Source organism: Trachemys scripta, chromosome 4 (genome assembly GCF_013100865.1).
Source record: "Trachemys scripta elegans isolate TJP31775 chromosome 4, CAS_Tse_1.0, whole genome shotgun sequence".
Lineage (NCBI taxonomy): Eukaryota > Metazoa > Chordata > Testudines > Emydidae > Trachemys > Trachemys scripta.
The window spans coordinates 142,146,426-142,162,061 of record NC_048301.1 but is presented as its reverse complement, the minus strand read 5'-3'; the positions used below and the strand labels follow the sequence as shown (position 1 = coordinate 142,162,061).

The 15,636-nt window shown below is 47.4% G+C and overlaps 1 protein-coding gene across 1 annotated transcript in view; it reads left to right on the top strand.

Annotated features, from left to right (window-relative positions):
- Positions 1 to 10,599, top strand: part of MAPK7 (mitogen-activated protein kinase 7) — a 79,992-nt gene extending 69,393 nt beyond the window's left edge. Inside the window, exon 5 of the mRNA XM_034768871.1 lies at positions 10,463 to 10,599. Within this exon, the coding sequence (XP_034624762.1) occupies positions 10,463 to 10,599 (137 nt within the window). The remainder of the gene's footprint in view (positions 1 to 10,462) is intronic.
- The last annotated feature ends 5,037 nt before the right edge of the window (positions 10,600 to 15,636 follow it).

Below are 15,636 nucleotides of genomic sequence, written 5' to 3'. Positions count from 1 at the left end.
CTCCAGCTGCCCCACACCAGAAGTAGCTGCATCTCAGCACTGGGCAAGCCATTCCTGTGCAGTGTTGTGTGTGGCTGTTCTCCAGCTGCCCCACACCGGCAGTGGCTGCATCTCAGTGCCAGTCAAGCCATCCATGTGCGGCTGTTCCCCAGCTCCCCATTCCAGAGGTGACTGCATCTCAGCACCAGATGTTCATTCTCTCCTAACTTCCACCTTTCATAGATAGCCAATTCAATAAAACATTGCCGGCCTTAAGTGTTCAAAATCAAGAGCCAGGTTCCCAAGCAAGGATGAGCTGATAAAAATCAAGAGATATTTAAAAATAATAAAATGTGGGGTTCTTTTTATTTGCCATCCGACTTTTGAACAGTTAGTTGGAAACATTTGTTTTTTTCCCATCAACATTTGCCCATTTGTCGAAACAGGAACTCTTCGCGAAACAGGGGTGGGCTGGCCAAATTTCCCCAGCTGAGAAAAAGTTGAGGGGAAAAAAAAAAAGTCTTTTGAGCAGGCCAAAAAGTTTGATTTGGACATTTTTGGACAGAAAAATTCCTGCCTCAAACAGATTTTGATTTTTGAAATGTAAGGAAATGAGCTGGGGGGAAGGAGAGGGGAAGAAAAAAAGTTCAGAAAAAAGTGGAATGTGAAAAATATTTTTTTCAGTTCCTTGATATCGTCAGGGTTTTGACGTTTCAGCTGGGAAAATTTTTTGGAAAATATTTGCGGGGCAGGAAACTGTTTCCCACCCAGCTCTGATTTGGGCTTCTCGGAGCAATCGGTTCAGGCTCTCTGAAGACTCAGGCAGTGTTGGTTTTAATCAGGGTGGTTCACACCTTTCCGAGCAATTGGCTCAGGCTCCCGGCAGACTCAGACAGCCCCACTATGTTGGTCACACTCTGAGCAGCTCCCTGCCTCGGGTTCACCCCACTGTGACGGTCCTGGGACTGAGGGTCTCGGCCCTAGGGCTGTTCCCCGGCTGCTCCCAGAGGCAGATCCACATTCCAGGGCCGGGATGGGATCCGAGCAGGCGCATCACAGCTGGCTTCATGTTCCCATGTTTAATTACGGGGTGGCGATTACCCGGGATTAGGGAGAAGGAAGTGAAGGATCGAGGCAGGGAGCTCCAGCACCGTGGAATGCGGTTCTGCCTTCGTGTCGTAACAGGTCTAGCGACTGGCCCGGCCCAGCATCTTTGGGCTAGCCACACCCCGGCATCCTTAATCCTTCCTGGTGCCCCGGATTAGCCCCCTAGGCCCATCTACCCTGGTATCTCGCCCCCATCCCTGCACCCCGGGTCAGACCCAGAGGCCCATCTACCCTGGTATCCTGCCCCCATCCCTGCCACCCCGGGTCAGACCCATAGGCCCATCTACCCTGATATCTTGCCCCCATCCCTGCCACCCCGGGTCAGACCCATAGGCCCATCTACCCTGGTATCTCGCCCCCATCCCTGTCATCCCAGGTCAGACCCATAGGCCCATCTACCCTGGTATCCCGCCTCCACTCCTGTCACCCTGGATCAGACCCAGAGGCCCATCTACCCTGGTATCCCGCCCCCACCCCTGTCACCCCGGGTCAGACCCAGCGGCCCATCTACCCTGGTATCCCGCCCCCATCCCTCTCACCCCAGGTCAGACCCAGCGGCCCATCTATCCTGGATCCCGCCCCCATCCCTGTCACCCCGGATCAGACCCATAGGCCCATCTACCCTGGTATCCCGCCCCCATCCCTGTCACCCTGGATCAGACCCATAGGCCCATCTACCCTGGTATCCCGTCCCCACCCCTGCCACCCCGGGTCAGACCCATAGGCCCATCTATCCTGGATCCCGCCTCCACTCCTGTCATCCCGGATCAGACCCATAGGCCCATCTATCCTGCATCCCGCCCCCATCCCTGTCATCCCAGGTCAGACTCATAGGCCCATCTACCCTGGTATCCCGCCCCCACCCCTGTCACCCCGGGTCAGACCCAGCGGCCCATCTACCCTGGTATCCCGCCCCCATCCCTCTCACCCCAGGTCAGACCCAGCGGCCCATCTATCCTGGATCCCGCCCCCATCCCTGTCACCCCGGATCAGACCCATAGGCCCATCTACCCTGGTATCCCGCCCCCATCCCTGCCACCCCGGGTCAGACCCATAGGCCCATCTACCCTGGTATCCCGCCCCCCACCCCTGTCAGCCCAGGTCAGACCCAGCGGCCCATCTACCCTGGTATCCCGCCCCCACCCCTGTCACCCCAGGTCAGACCCAGCGGCCCATCTACCCTGGTATCCCGTCCCCATCTCTGCCCCCCATCTATCATGTCATCAAGTCTCCTCCCTCCCACTCCTTGGCATTGTGTAAGCCAGATGCCAGCGCCCTGAGACCCAATTACTCCAGCCACACGGCCCACATGAATGATGTCGCCTTTTGCCAGGCTTGCCCGGGCAGTGACTCGTTAAGAATTACAGCGGTCCCTCATTAGCCAATTAAACAGCCCAGCTGTAGAACTCCCCCTGAGGCATGGAGTTCTGCTGGCTGGTTGCACCCGGGGCCGGGGGATGAGCGCTCGGGAAGACGGTGCCCACCTTATCTTCCAGGCCTGGCCTCGCTGGGGTCCCGGCGGGCAGAGCTGTTCGCCTGGCACAGCTCAGCTGGAGTGTGTGGGCAGGTCAAGCATTGGCTGAGGGACATGGAGGAGAGACCAACGGGATAACTTTCTCCCCTCACATAATTCTGGAGCACTTCAGGAGAGAGTCAGGACTCCTGGGTTCTCTCCCCAGCTCTGGGAGGGAAGTGGGGGCTGGTGGTTAGAGCAGGGGGAGTTGGGAGCCAGGACTCCTGGTTCTATCCCCGGGTCTAGTGGGTTAGAACAGTGGGGGCTGAGAGCCAGGACTCCTGGGTTCTCTCCCCAGTTCTAGGAGAGAAGTGGGGGCTGGTGGTTAAAGCAGGGGGAGCTGTGAGTCAGGACTCCTGGATTCAATCCCCAGCTCTGGGAGAGGAGTGGGGTCTAGTGGTCAGAGCAGGGGTGGGGGACGGGGCTGGGAGCCAGGACTCCTGGGTTCTATCCCTGGATCTAGTGGGTTAGAACAGTGGGGGCTGGGAGCCAGGACTCCTGGGTTCTATTCCCCATTTTGCTAAAGATTCCCTGTGGGTAAGTCCATGCTTTGCTCTGGGACTCAGTTTCCCCCTCTATAAAATGGGGAGCATGATTCTGTGTAGCTTGTCCTTTGCTTGTAGCAGGGACTATCTCTTCCTGTGTGTCTGTGCCGTGCCCGATGTGACGGGATTAAAAAGTTTGTGCCAGCTGCTTCATTTGATTAGGAGAGAGGCTTAAAATATGGGGGGAGGGGTACGCAGACATTGAGAGAAAGACAGCCACATCTCGGGCAGGGCAGCTGGGGAACAGGCCCACAAGGATGGCTGGCCCGGGGCCGCAATGCAGCCACCTCTGGGGTGGAGCAGCTGGGAAACAGCTGCACAGTGTTTGCATTTAACCAGAGTCTGACTTAAATCTGCAGGTGATTCTAACTAGGGAGGAGTTGCAGAGACAAGGGAGGACTTGAAACGCAATATGAAGGTTGCTAGCAAAAGGTGAAACAGGCCAGAGAAATAACGAAATGATTTCGATGGTGTATGAAAAGAGCCACGCTGGAGCACGCTTGCTATGGACACAGATTTAGGACAGTTCTTACAATTTAACCCATTTTTGTGCCAAAATAAAAAAATACACTTTTTTTTTGCATTATTTTAACCAAAAGCATGTTGCATGTTTGCACAAAATCCTTTTTTTGCCCAGGTGATGGCATTTGGATCCAGCTACATTTTCAACTCAAACATTTGTCCCAGAGTTTAGTATTTTTCGACAAATCTTGGCTTCTTTTCCCCACTAAACGTCTTTGATTTCTGCATTTTTGGACCAGGTCCTCTTTCAACCACAATTTTTGCGTATTTGACCCCAAAATGTTTGACCCAGAGTTTAGGAGGTTTTTTTTAGACAAATTACTGCTTTTTCCCCAAACCACCAATTTTTTTTGACCAGTTCCCCTTTCAATCCCAATTGTTGTTATCCAAATTTTAGTATTTCTGGGCCAATGTTTGCCCCTCCGAAAATATCTTTCAACCCAGATTTTTGCATTTTTAAATATTTTTTTACACAGATTTTTCTGTTTTTTTCCTCCGGAAATATTTTTTCTGCCCAGAATTTGGCATTTTTTAACCCAGACGTTGGCAATTTTTGGATCACAAGTATTTTTTAAGCATGGATTTTTCCATCACAAATTACTTGACCCAGCATTTTGCAGTTTTTTGACCAAAACATTTGAACAACCCAGACCCTGCAAATTGATGGCAATTTTGCAACCAGTGATTGATGCTGACCCAGAGTCAGAAGAAGGATAACAGAATTGCCAGGCCCCTGGCTCTCTAGCCCTCAGCCAAGGCAGTAAGTTAATGAGACCAGCAACAACAATTAATAGGAAGCTGCAGATTTGCCACAGTGCAGGGAATACTTTAGATAAAATGGACACATCCCACCCTTGACTCACAGAACTATGAATGGAACCCAGGAGTCCTGCCTCCCAGCCCCCCGCCTGCTCTAACCACTAGACTCCACTCCCCTTCCCAGAGCCAGGGATAGAACCCAGGAATCCTGGCTCCCAGCCGCCCAACTCTAGCCCATGAGATTCCCCTCCCAGAGCTAGGGGTAGAACCCAGGAGTCCTGGCTCCCCTGCTCCAGCCCACTAGACCCGACTCGACTCCTCTCCCAGAGTGGCAGATAGAACCCAGGAGTCCTGCTTCTCTCCTCCCCACTCCCTCTCTGTAAGCAGATCACTCAGACAGATGGACTCTCTTACCCATCAGCACAATGTGCAGGATCAGGGACCCCATTCTCCTTGCCCAGCTCAGCCTGCTGGCCTTGGTTCGCCGCTCCTCCATACTGCTCGTTAGAGGCACCAATCACTAAACCCAAAGGGGATTCCAAAGCTCCCAGAGAGAGAGGCAGCCAGGCTACCGGGCGATGCACCCAGCCAGGAAAGGGTGTGCACCCCAACGCGGTTTATATCCAGCCAGTTAGTCTGCCTAGAATGCTGACCAACAGGTTCAGCAGACGTTGGCACATGTCCCTCCTTCTTCCCAAGCATCCCTGTTGCCGCTTGCCAGATGTGCAGCAGTTGTTCCCTCAATTCTCCTCTCTTGCTCCTCCCCCTTCCTCTGGAGCCCCCCTTCCCTGGACTCCCTCCTTTGCTGCTGCTGGCACCCCAGGGTGACCCCAGTTTGTGGGTTCAGGCAATGCCTTGCCAATAATAACACGGCCCTCTGGTGCAGTATTAATAAATGGAGCTGCAAAAAGGTGCTGAGGTTCTTCACAGTAATACTCCAGTAAGAATACAAGTACTGCGATAGTATTAATTACTATTTATTATTTTATTGTATTAAAGAAGGTGTTCTGGTATAGCACAGTAATGCTCCTGCAAGCTCACTGGTGTGGTGATATGAGATGGAGCTGCAAAAGGTACTCTGGTATTTTTACAGTAGTACTCCAGGAAGAATATTAGTACTGTGGTATTAAGATTACAAAAGGTATTCTGGTATTTTACAGTACTATTCCAGTAAGAATACTAACACTATGGTATTCTAATTATGACTACCGAAGGTGCTCTGGAATGTTGGAGTAATAGCCTAACAAGCTCACTGATAACATAAATGGTCTTAATAGAGATACCAAGAATTCCTTGCTATTGTGCTGTAATACTCCAGTAAGATAACCAGAACTGTGGCACTCTTAGGAGAACTACAGTTGGTATTCTGGTGTTTTACAATAATACTTTAGTTAGATCACCCATATTATTGTAGCCTTAAAAGGACTACAAAAAGTACTCTGGTATTCTGTGGTAATACTCCAGCACGCTCACCGATACAGTAATATTCAATAGAGGTGCAAAAGGTACTCTTGTATTCTATGGGAATACTCCAGTAAGATCATTAGTATTTTCACTGTTTATAGGTCTCTACAAAGTACGTTGGTATTTTAAGTAATAAGATTACCAGGAGTTTGGTACTCTTAACACAGCCATGAAAGATACTCTGGTATATTATACTACTAGTCCAGCAATCTCACTGGTAGAATAATACTAAACAGAGCTGCAAAAGGTATTCTGGTATTCTACAGTAATATTCCAGTAATATCGCCAGGACTGTGGTACTTCTCATAGGGCTACAAAGTGTACTCTAGTATTTTATAGTAATACCCCAGAAAGCTCACTGGTACTGAAATATTCTTAGATCTTTAAAATGTACTCTGGTATGCTTCAGTCCAGTATTATAATCAGGCCCAGAAAAGGTACAATACTCTGATATTTTAAAGTAATCCTCCAGTAAGATGACTAGTATGGTAGCAATCTTAATAGGACTACAAAATATACTTCAGTATTCCTGAGTAATAGTCCAGTTATTGTAGTACCATGCAAAAGTACTCTTTTAATACCCAGTTAGATTACTGGTACCATACAAAAGCTCAGTAATATTGTAGTATTCTTTATAGGTTCTCTAAAGACAATCTGGTACTGTAGAGCAGTACTCCAATTACTTTATTATAGTACTGAGCAATAATACTCTGGTATTCCACTATTAATTTCACTATCAGCATGGTGCACTTAATAGGGCATAAAATACTTTGGTATTCTATAAGAAATATTCTAGTTACATTACTAGAAAGCATACTAATACCATACATATTATCACTCTGGTATGCTATGACAATGCTCAGCTAAATACCTTAGGCCTCTTAATAAGGCTATAAAATCTACCTTAGTATTCTACCATAATGGGCCAATAAAATTATTGATACTGTACAAATAGATGCAGGCAATACTTCCAGAAAACTCACTCTTTAGTGTAGTACTCATAAAAGGAGAATCACAAGAGCTGTAGTACTTGTCATAGAAACAAAAGACTCAGATATTTTATAACTGAACACCAGTAAGTCCACTGGTGCTGGATTTCTCTTAATAGGGTTATAGATAATCCGCTGGTATTTTTAAGTAATATTCCAGTTGCATTATTATAAGTACTGTTATACTACAGTAATATTCCAGGTGAAGCGTTAGTACTGTAAAACTGTGCTCTGCTACTTTCCAGCAATACTTCAGTAAACTCACTCTTACTTTAATATTCTTAACAGGGATACAAAAGTCCTTTAGTATTTTACAGTTATTCTCCAGTGAGAGTATTTTTATGCAGTACCAACAGTATGAGAATACCAGAATGCCTTTGCGCACTACTAATAGTCTATCTGTATTATTATTGGAAAACACCAGAGTACCTTTGTGCAGTACTAATAGTCTAATGATATTCATTCTGGACAATACCAGAGTACTTTCATGTAGTACTAAATCTATTATTACTATTATTACTGCAAAAATACCAGAGCACTCTCTTGCAGTACTAATGCTCTAACTGTATTATTGCTATTGTTATTACTGTAGAATAGCATAATATTTTTTCGTGCAGTATAATACTCTGGTACTCTGCAGTAACAATAATCCAGGATTACTCTTGCAGGTTATTTGGAAGTCTCTGTGAAAGACAGGAAACCTGACAGGGTTGCAGTCTTGCAGGAACAAAGGATATGAAACCCAGTTAAGTTAGAGGAGAACTGATTTTTTTCCAGACTGTTTAAAATGCCCAGTTGTTTTTATTAACAGGTATTTAACTAGCAACAGAGAGTCCTGTGGCACCTTTAAGACTAACAGATGTATTGGAGCATAAGCTTTCGTGGGTGAATACCCACTTCGTCAGACGCATGTAATGGAAATTTCCAGAGGCAGGTATAAATATGCAGCCCAGAATCAGTCTGGAGATAACGAGGTTAGTTCAATCAGGGAGGGTGAGGTCCTCTGCTAGGTATTTAACTAAACACACACGTACCACTTGGTCGAAAGAGCTCTTCCAATTACTCCTGAGAAATATCTCAATGTACATCCCTCAGACATCTAAGCAGCTATCCAGCAAACAACAGAAGAGATATTTTTAAAGCAATTCCCCAGCTCCTGGAGGGGAGTGGGGTCTAGTGGGTTAGAGCAGGGGGAGCTTTGAGCCAAGACAACTAGGTTCTATCCCTGTGTGTGGGAGGGGAGTGGGGTCTAGTGGGTCAGAGCTGGGGGGGGCTGGGAGCCAGGACTCTTGGGCTGTAGTCCCACTTCCTAGCTGGGTTGCATGAGACCCAGAGGAGACAAACCCAGCTAATTCTCCCTGACCCCACCCTTTAGAGATGCTGCAAACTTTGCCATTTCCTGCCAGGGATTTCAATGAACCCCACCATCCCCTAGGCCAAAACCCCATTCATGGCAGTTGGGGTCAGCTGGATAGCAAAAGAGCCAAGGGATGCTAGGGGGGTGGATCTGTTGGGGAAGGCATCACTGGGGGATCAGAGGGAGCCAGGGTGCTGGAATTCTGCCTGGCTGGTCTTGTTTGCCCAACAACTTCCTGGAAAGGCTGTAATTACCAGGGCGAGGCACCCAATTAGAGGGATAAACTCTCCATCCAGGGGCCCTTCTTTTGGGGCAAGCTTCCAGCATAAGTCCCGACTCCTAACCTGACTTCCCTTCCAAAGCCAGAATACAACCCAGGAATCCTGGCTCCCAACCCTCCCCCTCTAATTGTCTAGACCCCACTCCTCTCCCAGATCTGGGGATAGAATCCAGGAATCCTGGCTCCCAGCCACCCCCCTGTTCTGACCACTAGACCCCACTGCCATCCCAGATCTGGGGATAGAACCCAGGAATCCTGGCTCCCAGCCACCCCCTGTTCTGACCACTAGACCCCACTCTTCTTCCAGAGCTGGGGATAGAACCCAGGAGTCCTGGCTCCCAGCCCCCCTGCTCTAACCCACTAGACCCCACTTCCCTCCCAGGAGTTCTGACTCCTAGCTCCCCCACTGCTCTAACCCACCAAAGCCCACTCCCCTATCCATCTATCCATCCCCAGTACCCCCATCTATCCCTATACATATCTGTCCATTCAGCCTTATCCCCACTGTGACCTCCTGACCTCCCAATATTCACCACTGTCATGTAATTAGGGATATGCCTTATGCAAGTCTGCCTTGTGAGGTATCATTCTAAAAGCCTTGATCTGCTACACAGTAATAGCACATTGGATTGTATGTGCTGTCGTCGTAGGTGAAGTTATGAAGTTTGGCTACGTGGGTGTTACTGAAACATGTTGTGAGGTTGAAAACACCCACAAGCTGCCTTTCAGGTACAACAGTAAAAAGGCCAAACAAGGTTAATGGCTTATTGAGGAACTGCACAGAGGCACAGTGATTACCCCAGCAATTGTGTACAATAGAAACCTCTCAGAGAGAGCACTACACAATGGGAACTGCTTGACACAGGTCACAGCAAAAGAGCTTTCCAGCAAGTGGGAAGAAGATACAAAGGGGGTAAATGACATCATGGGGGGACCTCACTCTCCCTGCAACACCACACCTGGAAACACCTGAGGAACAAAGACTGAACAGGGGGGAAGTGATGCTCCGAGGCGAAAGGAATTCTAGCCTGTGTATGAAAACTTGGGAAACCCAAACCTGCAAAGCCAAGGCAGTTTGTGCCTTAAAAATCTGCCAGCCTGTTTATCACTCGGGGTGAGAATTTGCTAATTCATATCCTACCTATCTAGTGTGTTAAGCTCAGTTTGTGGTTTTGTTTATTTACTAGGCGATCTGTTCGCTCTCACTTACCATCACTTAGAATCTATCCTTTTGTAGTTAATAACCTTATTTTATGTTTTAATCCAAACCAGTGTACGTTTGATGAAAGTGTCTAGGGAAAATCTCAGCTTGGTTACCACAAGTGTGCATGGTCCTCTTCACATTGAGGGAGAGGTGGACCAGGTATTAAACCCATATACGGGCCAGATTTGACCAGGGCAGGATGGTACTGCTTTGGGGTCCTAGCCTGCATGTAACTGCAGCTGGGTGTGTCCCTACCTGTGCGAATGCTGGGTATGAGTGCAGGCTGGGAGGGCTTTGCAACTTGTCAAAGAAGCACAGTGAGAGAGGGAGCCCAGGCTAGTGGGTCACAGGGCTCAGTGATACCTCAATTCCAGGTGGAACACCTGGGGGGTACCCATCACACCCACCATCTGTCCGTCTAGCTACCTGCGTACCCCTGCCCATGTACCATCCACTTCCATACACACCCCTCTATCCATCCATCCATCCATGCATCCATCCATCTAACGCTCCCAAATGCCAATAATACGCAGTTAAACTTGCCGTGCTCTGGTTCGTTCTCTGGGAACGGGTCAGTGCGGGTGGTAGAAAAGTAAACGCACTCCCACGGGAAGCGATGTATTCTCCAGGTTTCGATGGCGTCAAGACCAGCTGCCTTTCTGGAAGACGCTTCAGGTCAACACAAGTGACTGGGCTCCACAAAGGGGGTCTCAGGGTGAAATTGAATGGTTTCTGTTTTACAGGAGGTCCAACTACGGGCTTAAAATCCATGGATCGACGACAGGGAGAGAAGAAGGAGGATGAGGAGCAGGTGGCATCATCCCATAGATTTGAATTCCAGCGTTCGCCAGCATGCACTCCGGTCACGTTCACGGCGTGAGGCGTTGCTGCGCTGACTGACTTTAAAGGAGCGGGTGAGCCAGCACCTCCTGCAGCCCTCGGGGCCTCCGCCTGCCTGGCTGGGAGAGGCACCCCAAGGCCGGAGGGGGAAGCCCCTCTCACCTGGCTGCCCACGGGCGGAGGGAGTGGGCGGGTGCCACCCTTCACCCCCCTGCGAGCCGCCTTGACTGCCCTCCACACACTCCCTGCGGCTGTCGTTTTTTTTTTTTTTGCTTCGGCAGTCTTGCCACTTTTTTTTTTGTCTGGTGTGGCAAAAAAGCTAGAGCTGGCCCTGATCCTCATAAACTTATGGGAGACCCAAGCCCTCGACCGGTTCAATGGAGAAAGGCCTTGTGGCAAGGATCCCACTGTTTCGAGACCCAGTGAAGACATCAGGAAATGGAGAAATGGGAGAGGAGGTGAGAACGCACCATAGCTTGATTCAACAACCCAGATCGGCCCCTTCCACTGGGAAATGTCTGCCCCATCTGTCATAAGATCTGTGGATCCCAGATTGGCCTCATTACAGGAATCCACCAGTGATAATTGGCTATCATTTCTTGGAAGACAAACCCTTGAATGCTGAGAGATTGCCAACTACTACATGTGCGGGACCATATTTCATTAGGTCACAGGCCCCTGCTGGCATGTGGCATTCCAGACAACCCTAATTAAAGTTCTGGCTGTTAGCATGAGCTGTTTGTGTCAAGATGTCTTCCCAGTACTTTCGATCCATCAGTACGGTTCTTGCCCTTGTTACAAACACCAAAAAACTTGTGCAACTCTACTCTTTGAAACTTGTCTTGTTCCTTTGCAGTTTACTTGTTTATCACAAGAGACATATTTCTAAATCTTATAACGCTGGGCTGTTGCACGTATGTTAACAGCTAGTCTCCAAACACATTGCAAAACGTATTGTAATATTAATATATATGTATATTTTATCCGTCTCTACGTTCATCACAGCTTTAATGGTTGGCCTTATTATCCCTCTCTTAAGTGTCTTAGCATATGAATCGCTCAGCGTCTGTGCAATGTGCCCCATGCACTCGTCAAGGATATGAGACATAGTCTGAAGTTGACCGCAGCTGCATCGCGGATCATTAGCAAAGCACATGAATGATAGTGACGTTGAGCTATGAACCTTCCAAGATCAGGTTGGGGTGAAAGGTCAATGTTGGGATATGGGAGGGTTCACTAACAGACATGGAAAACCGCTGGTGGGCTGACATGTTATCAGGGTGTAGGCACAGGAATGCACGGTTCCTTCGCTTAATAGATAAAGTGTTACCCCTCTCCCTTCCCTTCTCCTTGTTAAGAATTGATAAGTGTTGCAGCTGCATAAGAAATGTGGGGATCTAAAGGATACTTCTGGGTAAAGAAATGTTACCTCCTCCTCCCTTCCTTTCCCAGCTACGTAAGTGAGTCCTGGGTCACGGCCCCTTCCTCCCTCCCCTGAGAACTGCAGATTAAGGGAATTTGTAGCAACAAATTACTGCGAAGAACTGTATTTTCAAGGTAAAGACACGTGTATAATATGCATAATGCTGTAATCAGTCAATGGGGTGGGTATAATCATAGTATGGGTGTTTCTATTACTTAAGAAGGGTTTTTGGGGTGTTGGAGCGGATATAGGCATTTACATACTAATTGAAATAAAAAAAATGTAATGTAACGAATCCAGTGTTTACTGGACCATTGGGCCCAGGGGAATAAGTATCACAATAAAGGAGTCCATCTACTCAATCTGCCTCTGGGTCAACCTGCTCTTTTTTCTTCTATCCATCAACACCATCAAAGACCAGATCAGGGGTCGGCAACCTTTGGCCCGCGGCCCATCAGGGTAATCCGCTGGCGGGCCGTGAGGCATTTTGTTTACATTGACCGTCTGCAGGCACAGCCCCCCGCAGCTTCCATTGGCCGGGAAAGGCGAACCGTGCCTGCGGACGGTCAATGTAAACAAAATGTCTCATGACCCACCAGTGGATTACCTGGATGGGCTGCGAGCCGAAGGTTGCTGACCCCTGGACCAGATCCTCCAAGGTATTCAGGAGCTTAATCCCATTGATTTCAGTGGAAGTTAGGAGAGTTAGGATCTGCACCCAAGTCCAGTCTGCTGCTATCACAGGTTCAGGGCTTGCGTGTAGGCCCCATGTAGGTAGCTCCTGTCAGCTAGGCCTGAGCTGAACTTGAGTTTTCTCACAGCGGGAAGCAGGAGCTCACTTTTGGCCTACAATGCTCACGTCCTCTGTAGCATCTCTAAGGGCAGAGCGCTAGTATTTACAGATTCTGAAGGCAGAAGGACCCATCGAGTCTAAACTCCTGCATAACACAGGTCAGAGAAACAATTCCTCCAGTTTTAGAGCTGGGCAAATCATGGATTGTTCAGCTCACTGGCAAGTCTGGAGGGGGGAGGGAAATTGTTTTTTCGGGTCGAAGCAAAAATGATTTTTTAAAGATTTTTGTGACATCAAAGAGTTTTGGATCAAATGAAACATTTCGCTGTGATTTTGATGGTGCTTTAAGCTCTTCCATTGAAAGGATAATGCACCACAAAAAGTCATTTCACATCAAAAGGCTGAAACATTTGAATAATGTTAATGTTTTGACTCCGCCCCCTCCCATATTTATTGTAGGTTTTTCTTCAACTCCAACAATTCAGCTAATCTGAAAAGGGGTAACCAGTGAGGCGGCAAAGTTTGCAGATGATTCAAAACTACTCAAGGTAGTTAAATCCAGAGCTGACTGCGAAGAGCTACAAAGGGATCTCACAAAACTGGATGACTGGGCAACAAAATGGCAGATGAAATTCAGTATTGATAAATGCAAAGTAATGCACATTGGAAAACATAATCCCAACTATACATATAAAATGATGGGGTCTAAATGAGCTGTTAACACTCAAGAAAGAGATCTTGGAGTCACTGTGGAGAGTTCTCTGAAAAGATCCACTCAATGTGCAGCGGCAGTCAAAAAAGTGAACAGAATGTTGGTCATCATTAAGAAAGGGATAGATAATAAGACAGAAAATATCATATTTCCTCTATAGAATCATAGAATCATAGGACTGGAAGGGACCTCGAGAGGTCGTCTAGTCCAGTCCCCTGCACTCAAGACAGGACTAAGTATTATCTAGACCATCCCTGACAGGTGTTTGTCCAACCTGCTCTTAAAAATCTCCAATGATGGAGATTCCACAACCTCCGTAGGAAATTTATTCCAGTGCTTAACCACCCTGACAGTTAGGAAGTTTTTCCTAAGGTCCAACCTAAACTGCCCTTGCTGCAATTTAAGCCCATTGCTTCTTGTCATATTCTCAGAGGTTAAGAACAATTTTTCTCCCTCTTCCTTATAATAACCTTTTATGTACTTGAAAACTGTTCTCATGTCCCCTCTCAGTCTTCTCTTCTCCAGACTAAACAAATCCAATTCTTTCAATCTTTCCTCATAGGTCATGTTTTCTAGACCTTTAATCATTTTTGTTGCTCTTCTCTGGACTTTCTCCAATTTGTCCACATCTTTCCTGAAATGTGGCACCCAGAACTGGACACAATACTCCAGTTGAGGCCTAATCAGCGCGGAGTAGAGCGGAAGAATTACTTCTCGTGTCTTGCTTACAACATTCCTGCTAATACAGCCCAGAAAGATGTTTGCTTTTTTTGCAACAGCGTTACACTGTTGACTCATATTTAGCTTGTGATCCACTCTGACCCCCAGATCCCTTTCCGCAGTGCTCCTTCCTAGGCAGTCATTTCCCATTGTGTGTGTGCAACTGATTGTTCCTTCCTAAGTGGAGTACTTTGCATTTGTCCTGATTGAATTTCATCCTATTGAATTCAGACCATTTCTCCAGTTTGTCCAGATCATTTTGAATTTTAATCCTAACCTCCAAAGCACTTGTAACCCCTCCCAGCTTGGTATTGTCCGCAAACTTTATCAGTGTCCTCTCTATGCCATTAGCTAAATCATTGATGAAGACATTGAACAGAGCCTGACCCAGAACTGATCCCTGCGGGACCCCACTCGTTATGCCCGTCCAGCCTGACGGTGAACCACTGATAACTGCTCTCTGGGAATGGTTTTCCAACCAGTTCTGCACCCACCTTATAGTAACTCCATCTAGGTTGCATTTCCCTAGTTTGTTTATGAGAACGTCATGCGAGATAGTATCAAAAGTTTTACTAAAGTCAAGATATATCACATCTACCGCTTCCCCCCTACCCACAAGTCTTGTTACCCTGTCACAGAAAGTTATCAAGTTGGTTTGACATGATTTGTTCTTGACAAATCCAGGCTGACTGTTATTTATCACCTTATTATCTTCTAGGTGTTTGCAAATTGATTGCTTAATTATTTGCTCCATTATCTTTCCAGGTACAGAAGTGAAGCTGACTGGTCTGTAATTCCCCGGGTTGTCCTTATTTCCCTTTTTATAGATAAGCACTAGATTTGCCCTTTTCCAGTCTTCTGGAATCTCTCCCGTCTTCCATGACCTTTCAAAGATAATTGCTAATGGCTCAGATATCTGCTGACTCAGCTCCTTGAGTATTCTAGGGTGCATTTCATCAGGTAACACATGAAGCTGCTGCTTCTCAGGGCACAGGGATATCCCAGGCTACTGCCTCTTTCCACACAGAATTTGTAAAGGTTGCTTCTGCACAACCAAGCAGTGAGCATATGCATGCTGTTAAGCTTAATGCAAAGTGCTCCAAGGATGGAGAGAGACTGGTGCATAGATTTCTGTGGTCAGGAGAGATCTGATCCAGGAGGATTTGTTACCAGGAAAAATGGCAGATAGAACTGGTGGGAGGTTACAAAGTCCTTGCACCTTTAGCTAATGTACACATGGAAACTGGCAATTTGCAGGGTGAACTGACCGTTGCAGTGGTGGCACACAATTTTGCACTGTTTCTACTGGGGAATGATTTTTTTGATGTGGCAGAATCTGTCCAAGGATTTGTTAGCAGCAAGAAGGAATCTTGTGCTGAAAGCCCCAGAGGGGAGGGTAAAGTCATTAGTGCTGCCGGGGGAAACAGGA